The 23,875-nt window shown below is 41.0% G+C and overlaps 1 protein-coding gene across 1 annotated transcript in view; it reads left to right on the top strand.

The window, feature by feature from the left end:
- Window positions 1–23,663, top strand: part of map3k7cl (map3k7 C-terminal like) — a 24,120-nt gene extending 457 nt beyond the window's left edge. The window contains exons 2-5 of the mRNA XM_060908292.1: window positions 244–326; window positions 3,565–3,623; window positions 12,945–13,060; window positions 22,567–23,663. Of these exons, the coding sequence (XP_060764275.1) occupies window positions 251–326; window positions 3,565–3,623; window positions 12,945–13,060; window positions 22,567–22,747 (432 nt within the window). The 5' untranslated portion in view covers window positions 244–250 and the 3' untranslated portion in view covers window positions 22,748–23,663. The remainder of the gene's footprint in view (window positions 1–243; window positions 327–3,564; window positions 3,624–12,944; window positions 13,061–22,566) is intronic.
- The last annotated feature ends 212 nt before the right edge of the window (window positions 23,664–23,875 follow it).

Here is a 23,875-nt window from a genome sequence, read left to right on the forward strand (position 1 = left end):
TCATAAGTGCACCTGGATGTTAGAAATGTTCGAAAATGCTTTGGTCAGTGCAAAGACAGTGAAGATATGTGACCTCACCCTCTGGCTCAGAGGGGCTCTACCTCTAATTGTTTAATCCCCGATGCTGCTTTGGGCACATGATGAAATCCAGTCATTGCCCCTGAGAGGTGAACGATCTCATATTACGGCTGGGTATTAACAGAAACTCGCTTTCTGCCCCCTATCTTGTCGTACCTTCAACAGGGAATAAATGATCACCTCAGCAAGACGACTCACCACAGACAAACCTGAAGTTCAAATCTCCTTCAGCCTTGATGAGTCCTCAGGTACTTTGCTTGTTTGGGTTTCTACATTCATAGGTGTTAATGAACTGTTCTGCTTTTTTTCTTTTCTTTTTTTTTAAAAAGGGGCGGTTGTCCTCTCAACTACCTCCCCTTCATATGTAATGGCATCCACTGCATGCCTTCTACCAAAACAGCAACCCGCAAAAGCCAGCACAAAGCCCTTCTCGTGCCAGATCCGTTTTAACTTTTGTCATTCTTTTCAGTAAAACAGGTGTTCCATCTATTTCGGTCGATCACTGGCATCTTACAATCAAAATATCGACCTAGACACAAAGCCTATCTGGTCCCTGCTGTCAAAGTGTTTTACAGCTATTCAGACGAATGTTTGGATGGCAGCTGCAGCATCAAGTTTCCTCTTTAATACCTCGCTGCTGTGTGATTCACTCATTTGCTTTTATAACACTGGCCTATATTTATAGGCGCTTAACACTTCATCCAACATTGCTACCATGAACCTGACGTCTTCGCCTCCGTTTGTGTTTAAACACAGGCACGCAAACACATCTGGGTATTTGTCACGCAGACGAAGTGAGCTGATTGATCAGCATACTGTATTTCAGTCTGGATTTTCCCTCCAGTTGTTTTACCTCCTTTTTCAAAGCATCCGAACACATACAAAGGCACTGCCTTCTTTCTGAGTCTGAGCTTTTTTGGCATGTTTGTCCAACTTAAAACACGTACGAATGTTTATACTATCGTAGAGTGACAACACCAAAAGTCTGGATCTTCTACATTGGGAATTACCTCATCCCTACTGTGTCTTAATCGAGGTGAAATGCTATATCAGACTGCAGTTGAAACCAGTGTATATCTCACTTATAATTAGTTCCATGGTCAATGCATGACCACACCCCATTTTTAGCTGGTTGCATCAGAGGATTCCCGACGTGTGTACCCTGGCTATGTGTGGACATAGCTTTCATGATAGCAGCCAGTGTAGACAACTCATCTGTCATAGCTCTCATTAAAGACGGCTCATCATCGGGTATCCAGGAGATAGTTAGTACCAATCTCTCCACTCAAGGTTTCGTTTATGTGGACCAGACGAACAGGTGTTGGCTGATGTTCCCCTTGCAGTGACAGAAAAACAGGCCTGTGGTTTCTATAAACACAGCCAAGTAGCAGAGTCTCAGTTGCTGGTTTGGCACTTAATTCATTTTATAATTAGTAATGATTTAATTACTTAAACTATGAAATACAGTGGTGCTTGAAAGTTTGTGAACCCTTTAGAATTTTCTATATTTCTGCATAAATGTGACCTGAAACATCAACAGATTTTCACACAAGTCCTAAAAGTAGATAAAGAGAACCCGGTTAAACAAATGAGACAAAAATATTATACTTGGTCATTTATTTATTGAGGAAAATGATCCAATATTACATATGAGAGTGGCAAAAGTATGTGAACCTCTAGGATTAGCAGTTAATTTGAAGGTGAAATTAGAGTCAGGTGTTTTCAATCAATGGGATGACAATCAGGTGTGAGTGGGCACCCTGTTTTATTTAAAGAACAGGGATTTATCAAAGTCTGATCTTCACAACACATGTTTGTGGAAGTGTATCATGGCACGAACAAAGGAGATTTCTGAGGATCTCAGAAAAAGCGTTGTTGATGCTCATCAGGCTGGAAAAGGTTACAAAACCATCTCTAAAGAGTTTGGACTCCACCAATCCACAGTCAGACAGATTGTGTACAAATGGAGGAAATTCAAGACCATTGTTACCCTCCTCAGGAGTGGTCGACCAACAAAGATCACTCCAAGAGCAAGCCGTGTAATAGTTGGCAAGGTCACAAAGGACCCCAGGGTAACTTCTAAGCAACTGAAGGCCTCTCTCACATTGGCTAATGTTAATGTTCATGAGTCCACCATCAGGAGAACACTGAACAACAATGCTGTGCATGGCAGGGTTGCAAGGAAAAAGCCACTGCTCTCCAAAAAGAACATTGCTGCTCATCTGCAGTTTGCTAAAGATCACGTGGACAAGCCAGAAGGCTATTAGTAAAATGTTTTGTGGATGGATGAGACCAAAATAGAACTTTTTGGTTTAAATGAGAAGCATTATGTTTGGAGAAAGGAAAACACTGCAGTCCAGCATAAGAACCTTATCCCATCTGTGAAACATGGTGGTGGTAGTATCATGGTTTGGGCCTGTTTTGCTGCACCTGGGCCAGGACGGCTTGCCATCATTGATGGAACAATGAATTCTGAATAATACCAGCGAATTCTAAAGGAAAATGTCAGGACATCTGTCCATGAACTGAATCTCAAGAGAAGGTGGGTCATGCAGCAAGACAACGACCCTAAGCACACAAGTCATTCTACCAAAGAATGGTTAAAGAAGAATAAAGTTCATGTTTTGGAATGGCCAAGTCAAAGTCCTGACCTGAATCCAATGGAAATGTTGTGGAAGGACCTGAAGCGAGCAGTTCATGTGAGGAAACCCATCAACATCCCAGAGTTGAAGCTGTTCTGTACGGAGGAATGGGCTAAAATTCCTCCAAGTCGGTGTGCAGGACTGATCAACAGTTACCGGAAACATTTAGTTGCAGTTATTGCTGCACAAGGGGGTCACACCAGATACTGAAAGCAAAGGTTCACATACTTTTGCCACTCACAGATATGTAATATTGGATCATTTTCCTCAATAAATAAATGACCAAGTATAATATTTTTGTCTCATTTGTTTAACTGGGTTCCCTTTATCTACTTAAAGGGTTCACTTTCAAGCACCACTGTATGTAACTAGGAATCTCTGTTTGTGGGAAGGGGCAGGAGAGGACATACAGAAGCAACAATGGCATTTAGTACGTTTCCAAAAGGGTATCCAACCTCTGGACAAAATTAGAGTCATTACCATTTAAGAAATGAGGTTTTAAACCAATAATTCTAACAATAATGCCTTGCAGCTCCAGGGTCTTGGATTCAGTCCTGAGCTTGGGTTGCTGTCCATTTGGACCCCCATGTACGCCTTGGTTTCCTCTCCAGATTCTTTTGACATCGCCAAAACATCAGTGTCACTGGACTGTGCATGACAAATTGCCCCAGGCATGAATGAGTATGTGCATGCATGTGTGAGCATGTTGCCCTGTGATGGACTGCTGTCTCATCCACGCTGTATTACCTGTGTTTTATCGCAAGCCTGACCAAAAACCAATACTTGGCATCCCTTCTTCCTTCCTCAATACACCAGAGATGCTAAACTGTCTTTATTAATACAGAGCTGACTGATGCAGAGGATCAATTCCCAACTTTCCCTGACCTGGAGCAATGCCTGCAGGTAAAACTGAGTAATTATCTGAAGACAGTATTGATGTATATTCACGTTTCTGTGATTTTAGCTGTTTCTTGGTCATTTGAAGTTGTTTTTATGACGTGAGTAAGTCAGTACAGGGTCTGGTATAAGAATTACAAAGCTCATCTCATTATCTCTAGCCGCTTTATCCTGTTCTACAGGGTCTCAGGCAAGCTGGAGCCTATCCCAGCTGACTACGGGCGAAAGGCAGGGTACACCCTGGACAAGTCGCCAGGTCATCACAGGGCTGACACATAGACACAGACAACCATTCACACTCACATTCACACCTACGGTCAATTTAGAGTCACCAGTTAACCTAACCTGCATGTCTTTGGACTGTGGGGGAAACCGGAGCACCCGGAGGAAACCCACGCGGACACGGGGAGAACATGCAAACTCCACACAGAAAGGCCCTCGCCGGCCACGGGGCTCGAACCCGGACCTTCTTGCTGTGAGGCGACAGCGCTAATCGCTACACCACCGTGCCGTCCAAAATAATAAATAAATAAATAAGAATTCCTGTAAAATTGCAGTAAAATACTAGCAGCAGGGTTTCCAGCTATTTAATGTTAATATTAATGTTTTTCAATACAGAAGTAAGAAACTGTCATTCAGAATACAGTGAACAAAATCTTGCAATACACTTGTTATACCATAGTTTGAACACAAGAGGGCAGTAGCATGTATTTGTAGTTGTAGTTCTTAAATGAAGAGTGTTTTCTGTCCGTGATCTACCATGCTGCCTAACCTTACATTCGTAATTAGGATTGAAAAATCTTATTAAATATGACTGAATTTCTACTGGATTGCTGGGTTTCACGTGACGTCACATCCCAGGCCCATGTAGTATTTTGGTAGACCACCAGCTAAAGTTTTGAATAACTAATGAGGATTAGTTATTCAAAACTTTAGCTGGTGGTCTACCAAAACTCAGTTGACAAAGCGTTTGTATGAAGAAGGTGCATTGCTCGCATGAAAAATGCTTTACATTTGCGTTGTTTTAGGTAGTTCAAATCGATCAAAACATGAAACTGATAAAAATTTCTTCCGGGTTCCCCGTGAACTAATAAAAAAGGGTGAACGAACACAGGATTTCACAAAAAGACGTCGAGGAAGGTGGCTTTTGAACCTCTCACTGAAATCGAAAGGAGCCGAGTTGAAGCACACTCAAGTTTGCAGTGATCGCTTGGTGAAAGGTTTGTGTCTCCCTCTCAGCTCTGTCCTTAGTGTTTTCCAAGTACTTTTCTTGCTATGTGTTATTTTATGGTACTTTTTTAGTCACGACGCGCTAAAGTCCCCAGCTGTTTCTTTGTTTACTCCTCACAAAGTCCATACGCATGAAGGTCGTGACAAAATTCTTCCCCAGCCATACAGTTACAATGCGCTGTGATCACTTCTCCGTCTTGTTTAACTAAGATCCAGGTCTTTAAAGGGGTTTCTGATGATCTTTGTGAATGATTTACCTGAGAGATATAAGCCAACACAAGTGAGAATCAAGCGAACTGTTGTTTGTTTACACTTCAACTTGCAGCACTTCATTGTAAAGACCCGAACAAAAAGCTTAAAAAAACGCCATACTTACACAGGCAAAAACAATACAGGATTCATTCAGCAGCGAATTGATAGCGAGGTCCTTTACCCAGCCACGTACAAAAAAGTTGTAAGCCTCCATACTCTTCCACGCTTTCATCTGTTTTGCGGTGTAGAAGGACATCTGCAACACCAGATAGTTCGAGATGTCGGGGAACTCGACTGAAGGGTAGTTTTCGAGATTGTATGACAAATCCTTCTTTCCCAGACTGTAGGGGTCGATTCCATTGCACATAGAAATCTTCTGAATAGATCTAAAGCGAGCAGTGGCTTCTAGATTACGAGCGAACTCTGATAAGTTATCGCTAGTTGTTTGCACTACGGCGGCCATTTAGACCACCAGCTATTTCACTTCCGGTAAAACCCACTAAGAAAAGTCACGTGACTGAAACCCAGCAATAACACCAAGGCTTGTTCTGAAAAACATCAGGAAGATTAGTTGCTTTATTTAAGTGCGTCCTATATGGTCCAAAAAAGTACAATTGTGTAACCAGGAAATTCATAAGGGGCTTCTGCATGAGCTTCCTGTACAATACAGAAACAATATACACATGTAGGCAGGTGAGAAATTAAAGATAAAACCAACATAAAATGTATTACAGTATTAAAGTGTTGAACCATCACAAGCCATCAGCTTCAATGCACCTTGGCATATATTCTACAAGTGGAAGTATACAAGAGGGATTAATATTCTTTCAAAATATATTCCCCCAAGCTATGGGGAAGCCATGGCCTAATGGTTAGAGAAGCAGCTTTGGGACTAAAAGGTTGCCAGTTCTATTCCCTAGACCAGCAGGAATGGCTGAATTACCCTTGAGCAAGGCACCTGACCCCCAGGCTGCTCTGGGTACGTTGTTCTGGATAAAAGCATCTCCTAAATTCCTGTAATGTGTTTTGGTGGTGGTGTAGAGCATTTTCCACCCTTACGAAAATTAACCATGGTTTTACTATGAAAACTAACCATGGTTTTACCATGGTTTATAGTTATTCATGGTTTTCATGTTTTTTTGGGTAACCATGAAAACCATGGTGCATTTTACCTCAATGTTCACTTAAATTTTTAGGTTCTAAGTAAATGTTAATGTATCTGGGCTGTTAATCGAGATCCTTCTCTACAGCATTGACTGTTGGACGAAAGCATGGTAATACTACAGTTAGTGCATCCTTTTAAAAACCATACTATGCCTTTTTAAACTAATTTCGTAGTTACTATGACCTATTACATATACAACTATGATGCTACCACAGCTACTGCAGTACTATGGATAAACCACAGTAATGCTATGGTTGGTTCATAGTATTTAGAATCACCATGAAATACCATAGTAGAACCATGGTTACTACCATGGATGAACCATAGTAATACTATGGTTGGTTCATAGTACTTAGAATCACCATGAAATACCATAGTAGAACCATAGTTACTACCATGGATGAACCATAGTAATACTATCGTTGGTTCATAGTACTTAGAATAACCATGAGATACCATGGTAGAATCATGGTTACTACATAAAAAACATGGTAAAACCATAGTAAACCATGGTAGATTTTCATAAGGGGTATGTCAGTTTTTAAAAAAAAAATCGCCGATAGGAGTTCAGCTGAAATGAGATCTAGTGGTTGTGCAGGCCATAGCATACGATTTATATTTTTTACACACTCATCAAACCACTCAGTCAGCCCTTATGATTGTGGATAGGGATGTTGTTATCCTGGAAAAGCCCACTCCCATTAGAATAGAAATATTTCCAAGGATAGGTGATCAAGTATAATAAATATGTATTGATTTACAGTAACATGTCCTTCCAGCAGCAGAGCCACCAGGCTTTCTTTTCTTTTCTTTTTTGAACCTAAAACCCAAGTTGTACTTTCAAACATGTAACATACTGGGAGCCAGAGGCAGTTAAATGCAATGACACTGATGTCTGTTGCAGGGGTCAAGGTATAGCAAAGGTCAGATGAATGATTGAATGAATCCATCCACCCATACCAGTGTTGTAGTCGAGTCACTAAACCTAGAGTCTGAGTCCAGTCTCAAGTCCCCAGTGTTCAAGTCCGAGTCAAGTCCAAGTCATTAAAAAAATTTCGAGTCAAGTCCGCTATTGATCCGAGTCGAGTCCGAGAACAAGACTCCAACTGTACCATTTGACGGTGGTTGTTTTAGTGCCATTAGCATTAGTTTGTTCCTGAACATGATGTATGAACAGGAGAATGTGCGTTCTCTTTGTCTGAGAGCGTAAAGTATTCTGTCAGAGATGGTTGGGAGATGGATGGAAGTGCAGAAGGTGTGTTTATTAATACAAGTGAAGACAGGTAAACAATCCAGAACGGCAGGCAAAATCGTAAAATAGTGAAACAGCCAATAGGTCGAGCGAGGCACAAACAGGCTATCGTAGACTCGGCAGAATCAAAGACAAGAAACAGGAAATCAGGGATCAGGAAACCAAACAAGGAAACAAAGCTTGGTAATGTGTCAGCAAGACAACTCAATACTTCGCGAAGTAAGTGTGTTTTCACAGTTTTTATATAGGCGCGCTGATTGCGCCTTAATCCTGTGCAGGTGCGAGTCGTTTATGGCGTACACGTGAGAGTCCACTTGGTGTGCATGCTGTCTGGAGTGGACCTGAGAGTCTATCTGATGCATGCGCCAAGGCGCACAGGTGTGACACTCTTGCACAAAATTAGTACAAAAATGAATGTAGATATAAATATCTTATGCCAAATTATTATGGCAGGTTACAAAAAATAAAGAAAAAATCTGAGTCCTCGTCTCCAATTTACGAGTCCGAATGCAGTTAATGCACGAGTCAGAGTCCAAGTCATCAGTGCTCAAGTCCAAGTCCAGTCACAAGTCCTTAAAATTAGGGCACGAGTTGGACTCGAGTACTACAAGCCTCATACATACATACATACATACTACACACACACACACACACACATGCATTAATACATCCATGTAATATGCACATACAGATGCTGAAAACAAATGGAGATAATTACACTGACAGGTAAGTGCCAACTAGACTGTTAAGAACAAACTAAACACAACAAAGTCACTGGAAAGAAGGAACTGTGGAGCTGGAAAAGGAGGAAGTAGACAACCAAATAACGCCAAATGGGAATCTAAAACAAAAGGAAGCAGGAGGTATTCAGGACAAATCACTACGTTTACAGTATGTTAAGATGTCATCTAACTCCTGATAGACTGCGAAAAAAAGCCATTATTATTAATATTATTATTACACATACACACACTCTAGGGGCGGCATGGTGGTGTAGTGGTTAGCACCGTTGCCTCACAGCAAGAAGGTCCGGGTTCGAGCCCCGTGGCCGGCGAGGGCCTTTCTGTGCGGAGTTTGCATGTTCTCCCCGTGTCCGCGTGGGTTTCCTCTGGGTGCTTCGGTTTCCCCCACAGTCCAAAGACATGCAGGTTAGGTTAACTGGTGACTCTAAATTGACCGTAGGTGTGAATGTGAGTGTGAATGGTTGTCTGTGTCTATGTGTCAGCCCTGTGATGACCTGGCGACTTGTCCAGGGTGTACCCCGCCTTTCGCCTGTAGTCAGCTGGGATAGGCTCCAGCTTGCCTGCGACCCTGTAGAAGGATAAAGCGGCTAGAGGAGATGAGATGAGACACACACTCTTCATATCAGCATTCTCGAAGGCCATTACTAGCTTACCCACGACTCAGTGCTGTTAGCACGGCAGTCCAGTTAGCTTCCAGCCGGCATAGCAGTAGCGTTAGCAAAGGCCGATGCTAGCTTACCTGCGACTCAGTGCTGTTAGCGTGGCAGTCCAGTTACCTTCCAGCCAGCGTAGTGTTAGCACAGGCCAATGCTAGCGCAGTCAAGCCAAATATTATTATGTTCCCTTTTTACTTAGTTACTTTTAAAATCAACATCAACAACTACACACAACGGAGCGACCTGGCAGCCAAAATTCTCTCAAAATCTTCCGGTTTTAACGAAGCAAACCTCACGGCCATGTTTGTTTACAAACTGTCACAGTCACTCACTAGCATGGAAGTTTTACATCTCCGTGTCTCTTTTCCAGTTTTTCAATATCTGTTGGTATGTTTTTCTCTTGTAAGTATGAGTGAAGAATATCTATTGAAGTTTTGGTAGCCTTTCAGGTGTTCAGCACTTCTTCAGTTTCAGTTTATTTATTTAGTGCTTAATTATAGCATAGCTAATCCTAGCAGTAGCACTGGATTAGCCTCGTCTTCTCTCTTTCCCGGCTGACAAAGAAATGATTGTGTGCATGCGCAGCAGAAAAAAGTTTTTTCATTGGATCTTTGCATGAGCTCCAACATGTGACGTCATGTTGTCTTGACAACTTGCAATATTGTAACAATATTGCACGCTCATTCTCCATTGAGGAGAGTGGCGTAATACATGTAGGATAAGCGATATGATAATATTGCATGCCATCAATAAACCCGCTAGCCTGGCAAGCCAGACTAAATGTGAATATTTAGTCTGGTCTCGGTCGTAGACATTTCCGAAGGGGGTGGGTAGGAACAACCCGCTGTCTTTCAAACTGTCTCTGTGCGTATAGGCCAACGCTCTGACCAATCAGCGCAACAGTGACTGTGACATAGTCAGAGCGACAGAAAGCAGGGGGGAGGCCTTGAAATAAATAATTTTTCAAAATGTGTATTAATTAATAAACAGGTTCTAGATATTAAGAAGTTTGGAGATAATGACCACAAGTTTGGAGTCTGTACCACATACTTAACATACACTTATTTTTTTCAAGTGTTTTTCAAGGGTTTGCTTAAACTGTTTTTGAGAGTTTTTATTTTTATTTAGTGGTGTTTGGTGAAATAATTTCCCTTAAATTTAAAATAACGGGAAAATAAGAAACGATCAAAAAGTAATGTTTCAAAGCTGTTTATTAATTCTTCGTACTGCACAAACTAGCCCCATCCTTTTGGCTATGAGCGGAGCCAGCTGGTAGATCAGACTTTTGCCATAGCCGGTCGGCAAAACAGCGAAAACGTCCTTCTTGAAAAGGAATGAGCGGAGAGCCTCTTCCTGCTCATGTTTCAACGAAAACTCCAAGTCTAATTCTTCTAAAACTGATTCCAAAGCGGAGTCAAACGTGCGCTGTTCACTAGCCGTAGCCATCTTTCCTGTTGTGCTTTCTCCAGCGTCGCGCAGCCTTGTCGTCACTCCTGCAAAAGCCCACCCAAAGAATCCAAACAAAAACCTTGCGTTGTGATTGGCGGGCACGATTTGATGCCCGGGGTGTTTTGTTGATATGGTGCGAGGCTAGACCTACTCGCAGGCAAAAAATATTTTTGGCCGCTAGGCGGGTGGGTCTAGTTTACTAGGCTATAAACCCGCTAGAAGGGAATAGAATACATGTTTTTATTCCATGGAAAAAGTGGCCTGTATGTATAATAATTTCTCTTATTGGTAGAATTAAAGCCATCATAGCTTTATTACTTATGTTTTATTTGTAAGGGAGTTTATAAGCTGACGTACGATTATTTAAAACATGAATTCGTACCTAATTAAATGTGCTGTGGGGCGGGACGGTGGTGTAGTGGTTAGCGCTGTCGCCTCACAGCAAGAAGGTCCACGTTCGTGGCCGGCAAGGGCCTTTCTGTGCAGAGTTTGAATGTTCTCCCCGTGTCCGCGTGGGTTTCCTCCGGGTGCTCCGGTTTCCCCCACAGTCCAAAGACATGCAGGTTAGGTTAACTTTTGACTCTAAATTGACCGTAGGTGTGAATGTGAGTGTGAATGGTTGTCTGTGTCTATGTGTCAGCCCTGTGATGACCTGGCGACTTGTCCAGGGTGTACCCCGCCTTTCGCCCGTAGTCAGCTGGGATAGGCTCCAGCTTGCCTGCGACCCTGTAGAACAGGATAAAGCGGCTAGAGATAATGAGATGAGATGAGATAAATGTGCCGTGACGTTTCCAAGGCGCTTGGGGAAATAGCAGAAGTTGAAGTGATATTTTGGAGGAGTTGGCTATGAGTCATCCTGAAAGCAGAAGTCCTGCTCAAAATGAAGCCAAAACTTATTACTAATAGTTTTCTACACAATGTGGATGGATCTATAAGTGGTGAACTCGTTGATATCACGGAAAGTGATAGTTTCTGGGGTTTTTTTTTAATTCCATGGGCACCCCAGGCTTGTTCAGCACTAGGTTTGTGGACATTCATTAAAAAAAAAAGTCCAAACACAGAACAGAAACCACAGAACTGCTAGCAGGCAGAGACCACAACAATGAGTGGGTTATACCTTTTCTTTTCTGATTGTTTTGTGATTGAATGTTTGAACTCCCTTAGCAAAAAGAAGTTTATTCAAGTGTACTTTGAGTATACTTATTTTTTACTAAAACTGCAGAAGTATACTTGAAGTTGACTTTTTATAAACTATATTTTATATACTTAAGAATAGTATAGTGAAGTATACTTGGCTTATACTGAAAAGTATAAATAAAAGTCTAAGACTAAGTACATTAATACTAAGACTTATACTTTAATACTAAAACGTATACTTTAGTATACTTTTCACGTTTTTCTGCCACAAAGTACTAATACGTAGTATATCTTGGTCCAAGTGCATAATAAGGTCAAGTCATTGACTCATGCTTAACATTTAATTTATATATTAATATAATATAATGCTGGAGTTTAAAACTTTACAGTATATAGTATGTGTGCTCAATTGCATTATCTTTATGTACCTTAAAATCATACACAAAAACAGAAGAACTTTTGACTTGACTTTATTGATCAATTTCTCCAGTAAGGAAGGACTTGATTTCATAGGTCTTTATTTTTGAAATGTTTGAAAATATATCAAACTTGTTTTCAACGTTCTGTCTTGTGATTTTGTAAATGCATCACACTCTTGTGTACATACAGTATGAGTAAACTTTAAGAATACATTAAGGAGTATATTTCCAGTATATAAATAGTAAGCTACAAGTAATATGCCAAGCAAACTTAAAGTATAACAAGTAAACTAGTGAAATAACCAACGTTTATAACAGTATACTTAAAGTATACAATAATAAACTAAAAATAGGGACTTGAAGTATGTAACTAAGGGGTGTTGTGGCTCAGTCAACTAAAGCGCCATACCATAAATCTGGGGACTTGGGTTCGATTCCAACCCAAGGTAATTTCCTGAACCCTCTCCTGCTCATTTCCTGTCTCTACACTGTCCTATCCATTAAAGGTGAAAAAAGCCCAAAAAAGAAGTATATCGATAAGTGTACTTGTGGTATACTTTAAGCATGCAAGAGGGATATACCAAGTACATTGATAGTATATAGATGAGTGTACTTGTTGTATACTTTAAAGTGTACTTTTGCAAACTTAAAATGAACTTTAAAGTATACTTTTATAAACTTGAAATGTTCCAATTTAGTCCGAAAAAGTATTAAATTTGTATACTTTCTAGTACACTAAAAGTACATGGTCTGTAGTATACTTGCTATACTTATACTCATACTGAAGCATACTTAATAAAATGAACTTTAAGTATACTACTTTTTGCTAAGGGCTGGCTCCAACCCTCTCGTGCAATCTCCCTGAAACCTTTTACTACAATCTTTAACTCATTTCCGGTAGACTGGTGGAAACCCAATAGTTTTGTGTCACTGTACACCAGCTCCTATGACATCTGTGTTATTTCTCATTTTTATGTCACGTTGAATAAATGATTATGGTCTTGTGTCCCCTTCATTTCTGCAGCCAGTGTTGCCACGTCAGTCTCTAAAGGAATCTGTCCAAGTCTACAGAGACCATTGCAGAATGGCGAAAGAGTTTCACCAGGTTAAAACAGAAATTGCTCTGCTGGAAGACAGAAAGTAAGTGTGAGGGCTGAGAGCCGGGAAAACCCTGTCACTGTACAAACAGAGTTGACTGTACACACATATAACAAGCTGAAACTTTATAAGTTTCATAAGGGAACAAGGACATAAAATGATTACCAATTCTGTTAAAGTTTACTTCAGAGATTCTTGACTGTGATGCAACATGGTTCATCTGGGGCTCTTCTTTAGGACACAATCCATTTAGGCTGACAAGGGGGATTTCCTTACAAGTCATGCTGTGCTGGTTAAAAATAGACCTGTGTAATCACGACAGCCTCTTACATACTGTATTGTGGCATGCAACACTTGTGTTCTTTGAAAATGGCTTGTGTTGCCTTTAGCAATCAGACATTATTAGCCAGCAAGAGAACAGTCAGTTCTTGAAGTTGATGTGTTGGAAGCAGGAAAAATGGCCAAGTGTAAGGATCTGATTGACTTTAACAAGGACTAAATTGTAATGGCGAGATGATTGGGTCTGAACATCTCCAAAATGGCACAACTTTAGGGTGTTCCCAGAAAGCAATGGTTAGTACCTACCAAAATGGTCCAAGGAAGGACACCCAGTGAACCGGCAACAGAGTCATGGGTGTGGAAGGCTCATTGATTCTCATGGGGCACGAAGGCTCGCCCATATGGTCCAATCCCACAGAAAAGCTATCGTAGCACAAAAAGTTAATCCTGGCTAAAACAGAAAGGTGTCAGGATGAACTTTTTCAGCAGTTTGTGCTACAGTAGGATTGCTTCTGTGGGATTGGACCATATGGGTTATGTTTATAACTTACCATACGTTACACCCAGTGCTTAATTTGTGAAGTGGGAGGTCCAGCGACTCAAAAAAAAAAAAGGCGGGGGGGGGGGGGGGGTTTACTATAACTTTACGCACACACGCCTATTGCATGACATGTATTGCAACAGCACCAGTTATCAAATCCTGGACAACAATGGACAACGCTCAGAATGTTCTCCAAACAGGCACTCAAGTTCAATCTCGCTCTCCACACATACGTTAAGGCAGGGGTCGGGAACCTTTTTGGCTGAGAGAGCCATGAAAGCCACATATTTTCAAATACATTTTTGTGAGAGCCATATATAAAAAGTGACGCTGAATACAACTAAAATGCATTTTTACGTATGACCAACAATTTGAGTGTAATATATTCTTTTTCATAAGGAAGAGGCTCTTGACATGCCGTCTTCCTCCTGTCCCCCGCTGAATATTTTGACGCAAACGTAGCTTGGCGTGTTTCGAAGTGCCGCTTTATTTCATTGTTTCATCGATGCAATCTTGTCATTGTATAGGCCTATTGGACACAAAGCAGAACCCTCTCACCCCACAAAGGCGAATTCCTCTGTCCATTCCTGTTGAAATGTACGGTAGCCTACCAGTCACCTTTTTTCCCTTTTCGCCATGTTCTTTGTCAAAAGGCTTTGCTTTGCGGACAGCTAACTGACTTTTTCATTAAATGGAGGTGTACTTCTTGATCTCAATGTGATCTGATTAATCTGAAAGCCAGATGCAGTCACCAAAAGAGCCACATCTGGCTCCCGAGCCATTGCAGACACCTGCGTTAAGGCAACAACTGGATCAACAATTAACAAATCAAACACAGGTTACAATATATTGATGGCCATAATAAAACACAGCAGAGTAAAGACTTAATCTTGCTTGTGTATCTGACTGAGATTATAAAGAAAGTAAATAAATAAAACGGTCCTGGCACTTGCACTCACAACGCAGCCCCATAGACCGTAGAACGCATTTGAACAATAGACCTACCACGTGTCGACTGACCCGGCAGTGGCCCTGCTTGGCAAAAAAATAATAATAATATCAGACATTATGATCTTAGAAAACGCTTTAGTGACAAACAGTTACAGACAGTAATATGTCGTGATATTATCTCATCTCATTATCTCTAGCCGCTTTATCCTGTTCTACAGGGTCGCAGGCAAGCTGGAGCCTATCCCAACTGACTACGGGCGAAAGGCGGGGTACACCCTGGACAAGTCGCCAGGCCATCACAGGGCTGACACATAGACACAGACAACCATCCATACTCACATTCACACCTACGGTCAATTTAGAGTCACTAGTTAACCTAACCTGCATGTCTTTGGACTGTGGGGGAAACCGGAGCACCCGGAGGAAACCCACGCGGACACGGGGAGAACATGCAAACTCCACACAGAAAGGCCCTCGCCGGCCACGGGGCTCGAACCCAGGACCTTCTTGCTGTGAGGCGACAGCGCTAACCACTACACCACCGTGTCGCCGTCGTGATATTATGTTATAAAATATTATTTTTTTATTAGGCTATATATTAAATTATATATTAAATGTATCTTCTAAAATAACAGACTGTACTCATATCACAACTGGTTTATTTCACCATTGGAGATCAGATCACACAAGACATGAGTTAAATGACTCATTTTAAGGATTTAAGTAGGGTATTTAAAAGCATAGCCTAGGATTTCAAGCATATTTCAAGTTTAAAAGCAGTGCCAGCAAACATAAGTGCCAGCAAATATAAGTGCAATCAATTCAAGTAATAGTTAAGAAATAAAGGGTTTACAAAACAAGTTGGAGAATTCATTTTAAGGATTCAATTTTTACTATATTCCAAGGATTCAAATAGCAGCCATAAGTGCAATCGATTCAAGTAATGGGTAAGTAATAACGGGTTTTTAAAAAGTGACGTGAACCATTTTTTCTTTTTCAAGTAACACGGTTAATTCTTTTCTTAAGTAATAGCGAGCTGACATGTACTGTAGCGTTTGTTGTTTTTTTCAGGGCAGCGATCCGCCTACACCCTTCACATAGTCAAGGATTTGTTATGTAACTGGGATTCTTCGCAGGTGGTCGGCAGGTTCAGGATGCACCGATGCTGTCGTTGGTGTGCGCGCGTGTGTGTGTGTCTGGTACACTTGCAGCAGGTGCTGGTGCAGTGTCACTGTGTCCAACGTCGTCCATTTTAGGTCGTTTAGGATCCGGCTGTCCTGGGACTTTGAAAAATTTTAGTAAGCTTTCTTGTTTTTTTGCTATTTTTTCCACAGCGCAAGCTAACGGCTACAAAAAACCTGGTGTTCTATTGAGCTGAAGTATACACCTCATGCCCCCCCTTCCCCTTTCGCATAGATTTTGTGGATGTCATAGGAGAGAAATCAACAACAGATATCAAAATCAAAACCGAATACTAAACAAATTTTTATTTACTTATTTATTTAATTTATTGTTTGATTTTTTTTCCCCTTTGTGATGGTCACGGAGGTGATCTGATCCATTTAAATAGCTGCCGGAACACCGAATGAAATGAAAATAGCTGCCGGATCCAACGACGGAGGTTCCGGATCTTGTTCCGGCTCAAATTAAGCCCTGGTTACACCACAGTATTGTTGAAATCTCAAATTTGATTGGTCAGAAGATGTTGATTGCTTTTCTATAACAGCATGCCTCTGACAATAGTGCAGGGTTTAATTCACATCACATGTTTACATTAATATGCTTGTTCGTACATTGTTGTTTCAAGGGCAACATCACATTATCAAGGACTTGTATGGCAGGTGACCTGTATTATTTAAGCCAAATAATAAATGGATAAAACGGTGTTATATAAAAAGAATATGCCTAATAGTTCCTACATGTGGTGAAACTTACTATAAGGAGGCATTTATTTAATAAAACTCCCAGGCAACACTCGGGTGTCTACACTTTGTAACTCATACCTCGAGTCCGAGTCCAGTCTTGAGTCCCTAGTGAGAACAAAACTCCAACCGCACCATTTGACGGTGACTGTTGCTGCCTTTATGTGAACCCGTCTCTGCTACTGTGTTGGACAAACGTATGAAACTCACATGAACTGCTCGCTTCAGGTCCTTCCACAACATTTCGATTGGATTAATACTTTGACTTGGCCATTCCAAAACATGAACTTTATTCTTCTTTAACCATTCTTTGGTAGAATGACTTGTGTGCTTAGGGTTGTTGTCTTGCTGCATGATCCATCTTCTCTTGAGATTCAGTTCATGGACAGATGTCCTGTCATTTTCCTTTAGAATTCGCTGGTATAATTCAGAATTCATTGTTCCATCAATGATGGCAAGCCGTCCTGGCCCAGATGCAGCAAAACAGGCCCAAACCATGATACTACCACCACCATGTTTCACAGATGGGATAAGGTTCTTATGCTGGAATGCAGTGTTTTCCTTTCTCCAAACATAACACTTCTCATTTAAACCAAAAAGTTCTATTTTGGTCTCATCCATCCACAAAACATTTTTTCCAATAGCCTTCTGGCTTGTCCACGTGATCTTTACCAAACTGCAGACGAGCAGCAATCTTCTTTTTGGAGAGCAGTGGCTTTCTCCTTGCAACCCTGCCATGCACACCATTGTTATTCAGTGTTCTCCTGATGGTGGACTCATGAACATTAACATTAGCCAATGTGAGAGAGGCCTTCAGTTGCTTAGAAGTTACCCCGGGGTCCTTTGTGACCTCGCCGACTATTACACGCCTTGCTCTTGGAGTGATCTTTGTTGGTCAACCACTCCTGGAGAGGGTAGCAATGGTCTTGAATTTCCTCCCTTTGTAGACAATCTGTCTGTCTGTGGATTGGTGGAGTCCAAACTCTTTAGAGATGGTTTTGCAAACTTTTCCAGCCTGATGAGCATCAACAACGCTTTTTCTAAGGTCCTCAGAAATCTCCTTTGTTCATGCCATGATACACTTCCACAAACATGTGTTGTGAAGATCAGACTTTGATAGATCCCTGTTCTTTAAATAAAACAGGGTGCCCACTCACACCTGATTGTCATCCCATTGATTGAAAACACCTGACTCTAATTTCACCTTCAAATTAACTGCTAAACCTAGAGGTTCACATACTTTTGCCACTCACATATGTAATATTGGATCATTTTCCTCAATAAATAAATGACCAAGTATAATTTTTTGTCTCTTTTGTTTAACTGGGTTCTCTTTATCTACTTTTAGGACTTGTGTGAAAATCTGATGATGTTTTAGGTCATATTTATGCAGAAATATAGAAAATTCTAAAGGGTTCACAAACTTTCAAACACCACTGTAATACTGTAACAGCTGTCACTGACTAAGAGTGTCATTTCCAAGTTATTAACATTTTTATCATAAACTGTAAATTGTGGTTAATTTACTGGAAATCCCAGGCTATTGTATTCATCCTAGATGCAGTACTCACAGATCCAAACACTGGCAGTTTCACTGACTGGCTCCCTGCCATGTGATCACACTTTATTGAAAAAGGAAGTGATAGTGCATGAGACAGCACAGGCAGTTACACAATTGAGTTGTGTAAATTCTGCAAATAGGTGGTACAGGTGTATGTTAAGTATCAGCTTGATTTTGGTATAGATAAATATGGTTAGATTAGCAGACTATAGATTAGTACCAGTCAAAAGTTTGGGCATACCTTCTAATTTAATGTTTTTCTTTATTTTTTATGAATTAAAAGACACTTCATTTCTTAAAGTAATGATAGATGTCATTTCTCTTTATTTAGTTGAGCGGTGCTTGATCTAATATGGATTACTACAGTTGTGGAATAGGGCAATTTACTGTATTTTTATTATTAATTTGCGCTAGTGCAAATTGTTACTCTTACTCAGGATCTTTCTACTTTCTTATTATTATTATTACTCTCTTAAAGGTTTTAGGATGCTATATCTCCCTCACATTTCAACCAATCTTCACCAAATTTCACATGAAGAATACGTCTGGGCTGAATTAAGTTGGGGCTGCATGGTGGTGTAGTGATTAGCACAGGAAGAAGGTCCGGGTTCGAGCCCAGTGGCCGACAGGGGCCTTTCTGTGTGGAGTCTGCATGTTCTCTCCGTGGGTTTCCTCCGGGTGCTCCGGTTTTCCCCACAGTTCAAAGACATGCAGGTTAGGTTAACTGGTGACTCTAAATTGACCGTAGATGTGAATGGTTGTTTGTCTCTATGTGTCAGCCCAGCGATGATCTGGTGACTTTTTTTTTTTTAAGATTTTTTTGGGGGCTTTTTTCACCTTTATTATTGGATAGGACAGTGTAGAGACAGGAAATGAGCAGGAGAGAGAGAGACGGGGAGGGATCGGGAAATTACCTCAGGCTGGAATCGAACCCAGGTCCCTGGATTTATGGTATGGCACCTTATCCACCTGAGCCACGACACCCCCTTGAGCTGGTGACTTGTCCAGGATGTACCCCGTCTCTCGCCCATAGTCAGCTGGGATGGGCTCCAGCTTGCCTGTGACCCTGTACAGGATAAGTGGCTATGGATAATGAATGGATGAATTTAGTTGCTATGACTCTTGGTGCTGATCTGGATCACTGATCCGGAATGATCCATGAAAAACGGGCTTTCCCCCCCCAATTACTTATAACTCTGTCAAGTTTCATGATTTTTTCAGTTTTTTTTATTTTATTCAGCAAAATGACCTTCCCCTTGACCTTTAATTGACAAAGGTCAGCTAGCACAAATTACTGTGACTTTAGTCACAGTCTCTATCTAGTTTACTATTTACTGTTTGATGATCTCAAATGCATTAAGAAGGCAAGAAATTGCACTAATTAACTTTTGATGAGGCATACCTGTTAATTAAACAGCATTCCAGGTGACTACCTCATGAAGTTGGTTAAAATAATGCCAATAGTGTGCAAAGTGTCATCACAGTAAACGGTGGCTACTTTTAAGAATCTAAAATATGAAAGTGTTTTTTACGCTTTTTGTTTACCACATAATTCCATATATGTTCCATATGGTATTTCACAGTTTTGAAGTCTTCACTATTGCTCTACAATGTAGAATATAGTCACAATACAGAAAAACCTATGAATGAGTAGGGGTGTCCAAACTTTTGACTGGTACTTTATATAGTTTGATACTTTTATGTAAATGTATTAAAATGTAAAAGGTAGAAGTTTTAACAGATGAAAGTAAGTAACAGATAGAGGCAGCATGGTGGTGCAGTTGTTAACACTGTCGCCTCACAGCAAGAATGTTCTGGGTTTGCACTATGTGGCTGATTGGGGCCTTTCTGTGTGGAGTTTGCATGTTCTTCCTGTTCCTGTGTGGGCTTCCTCCGGGTGTTCCGGTTTCCTCCCACAGTCCAAAGACATGTGGATGAGGTCAAGTATCTACTCTAAATTGCCCATGGGTGTGAATGTGAGTGGTTGTTTGTCTCTATGTTAGCTCTGCGATAGTTTGCTGACCTGCCCAGGCTGTACCCTGAAGTCAACTGGGATTGGCTCCAGCTTCCTCCATGACCATGATGGATAAGCGGTACAGATAATGGTTTAATGCAATAAATAAATACAACCCCAAATCAGAAAAAGTTGGGATGGTATGGAATAAAGAAAGCAGTGATTTTCTAAATTTACTTTGACTTATACTTCTTTGCAAATAGTATGAACCCAAGATATTTCATGTTTTGTCTGGTCAGCTTCAGAAATTTCAGTGCGTAAAGGGCAAGGGCGCAAGCCTAAGCTGAACACCCATGATCTCTGATCCCTCAGACAGCACTGCATCAAGAAGTGTCATTCATCTATAGCCGATATAACCACATGGTGTTTGGTTTTACTTTGGCAAACCTTTGTGAAGCACTACAATATGGAGTTACATCTACAAATGCCAGTTAAAACTTTATTGTGCAAAAAGGAAGCCTTATGTTAGGTGAGTCCAGAAGCGCTGTTGACTTCTCTGGGCTCAGAGGCATCTGGGATGGACCATCACACAGTGGAAGCGTGTATTGTGGTCAGGCGAATTAGTATTCCAGGTCTTTTTGAATGAAATAGACACCATGTACTCCAGGGCACCAGTGATAAGTAGGCGTGGTGCTGATATGGTATGAGACCAGGGAACCTGGAAGGAGTGACCAAAGAGGTAGGACTTGAACCAATCCAGGGCTGTCCCTCAGATCCCCAGAGCTTATAGGGATGAAAGGAGGATGGGGTGATCAACAGTGTCAAATGCAGCAGAAAGGTCTAGGAGAATCATGAAATGCTTCACTGACTAAGAGAAGCAGTCTCAGTAGTGTGTCTGGCTCAGAAGCCAGACTGGTGAGGATCCAGGAGGTTGTTCTGAGAGAGAAAAGAGGAGAGTTGGTTAGCAATAACATGTTCAAGCGTCTTTGATAGGAAGGGAAGAAGAGCAACTGGGTAACAGTTCTGGATGATAAATTTTGAAACAAACAAACAAAAACTGTTTCATCACTTGACGTCTTCAATCCCTAAACGTCTTTTAAGCGCTGTGAGAAGGAATGGCAACATGATAAACTGGTAAATGCTTTACCATCCCAACTTTTTTGAAATGTGTTGCAAGAATCAAAATTGAAATGTGTTTATTTTGGAAAAAAAACACAAAACAAGATTAATATTCATGAGGTAAAACATCCAATAATTAACAGTTATTCCACGAAATCAAGTTGCATTCATGGTATTCTTGGGAAAATTTAAGGGATTGGGTTCCTGTTACCTTCTACCCCAGTGCTATCCTGCTTTCTGGGATGTGTTGAAGCCTCCTGCACTTGCAAACTCCACCAACTTAGGTTACCCATGGCACTGTCATGTGTAACTGTTTCCTGGATGGCCGTTGACTCTATTGATTGAGTTCCTCCATCCTTAAGCAAGCTGGTGTCCAGTCACCAGGGCAGTACCCTAAGGGCATGGACTATTTGACCCATAGCTGGCGCAAGTGTTGGTGAGTGCGCAGAGCATGTCCACACGTCGGTGGATCATGCACACTCACCTCTGGGGCCACTTGCTGCTCCGAGATCCACCCACATGTCAGCTTTGGGTCACAAGACCCAAATTACCAGGTGTAGCCACGAGCAGGCCATGTAGGAGTCTTGGGTAAGAGAGAGGTATGACTGGCATGAGAAGTCTTACACCAAAGTTGCTTCCCAGTTCGCTTTTTAGGGCTAGCCAGCAGCTGGGTGGGAAGTTGGGTTAGGATAAGGAGAGGGTTATGAGGGTAGGAAAGGGATGAAGGAAGAATGAAAAGATAGCTTGAGGAAACAGGATGACAGAAAGAAAATATATAGACCCCCCATGTAGACCTCCGCCTAACCAACTACAACTACAGCACTTCCATCACTTATCCCTGTGGCAGAGCCACCTACACCTGAGTTGGTAACACAGCCAGTTACCATTAGCAAATTGCTGAAACTTACCTTGTCATGCTTTTTCAAGTGAGTTGCAGTTCATGCGTTCTAGGAAGCCAAAGCTCATTTAATTGAGTCTCTGCTTCCTGTAACATTTTACTACAAAAACATTGCCAAAAAAAAACTTTTTACTGAGGTAGGCCCAGGCTGATAACTATACTATTAACTACATCGTGTAGCATGAGAAGGCCACAGCAGATGACGAATGGGCACAATTCTTGATAGTTTTTTTCAACATTAATGAAATTGATTTTATTTGTTCTATTGGTTTATTTCTTCCCCTGTTCTCTGTGTATGTTCGTACTGTATGTGCCTACCTCAGAAGGGAGCTGATAGCTGAACTGGCTGAAGACGAGAGGGTGACATTGGAGATTGCTCGACTGGAGGAAGAGTTCCGCCTTTTGACAGAGGAGAACCGTACCCTCGTTACCATGTACACGGAGCGTACTCAGCAGCTTGCAACTCTCCGCATAGTCAATCAGAAGAGGCAGGGTTCCTCATGACCCTTGGCATTTTGTACAGTGATCACAATGAATACGTTTCAAGATCCCCCCCCCCCCCCCCCCCATGAGCCATCTTAACATTGGGGTATGATATGATCCAATGTACAATTACCATGCCGTCAGTGTTTTAACCTCAACAACAGCTCAAAATGGTGAGTAATTGCCATTATATCATGTGAGATCGAGTTCAGTACAATGAAAGGGCGAGGATTTCATATTAAGATGAGTAAATCTTTGAGACAACCGTATTGCCATGTCAAGAGGGAAAATGGCTCTCTAGCACTTATTGATTGTAATATAGATCTTAAAATTCTAGGCAACTGTTTAGGTGACTAAAGGGTTTTATTCTGAAGCTGGATTTACATTAGAAAATATCCATTCATGAATAATGGGTATAATTAGGTGTGACCTGCAATGTGTAATAAAATGAAAGTGTGCTGAGTTAATACCAATCTGAGCAAAAAGCACTTATAAAATGAATGAGTGGTTATGGGTTCTGCATCGGAGACCAGAGGATTATCCATTCTGACTCCTACAAGTATATGGGCTCAGGTTTGGGGCTTGTATGTTGTGTATATATGCAGTTTTACTTTACTATACTCGTATGTAGTCTATGAATGCCAATAAGCATTTAAGCAAAAATGGTTGTCATAAATGAATTCAGTAAATACATGAAAATTGTATAATTAATTAATGAAAATTTAGATCAATATTTGTCAAACACTGGTGCTGAACATGATGATTGATGATCTGTGAATGTTCCTGAGTATCTCAGTGAAAGTGTTTTATGCTTATCCAAAATTCACACTTCCTATGATGTCTTCCACCCCAAAGTGATAAGTTATGTAAGCGATAAAAAGGCAACATTTCTATATTATGCTATTTTTATAACTATGACATCCCTGGTGGAGAACGTGCTGGGTTCCAAAGTGTTTTGTAAAGGATCACATCAATCCTATGAATAAATACTTTTTAGAGTTTTTTTAAAAAATATATATCTGTTGCTTTTTACTGTCCAACCTGCGTGTCTTCTCATTATATGTCTGATATTCCGTACTTGGTCACTGATAAACTGACATGGACATATCACTCTTTAGTCTATAAATATTATGATGATGCAGTTCTCAG

This window comes from Neoarius graeffei, chromosome 25, assembly GCF_027579695.1.
Source record: "Neoarius graeffei isolate fNeoGra1 chromosome 25, fNeoGra1.pri, whole genome shotgun sequence".
Classification (NCBI taxonomy): Eukaryota; Metazoa; Chordata; class Actinopteri; order Siluriformes; family Ariidae; genus Neoarius; species Neoarius graeffei.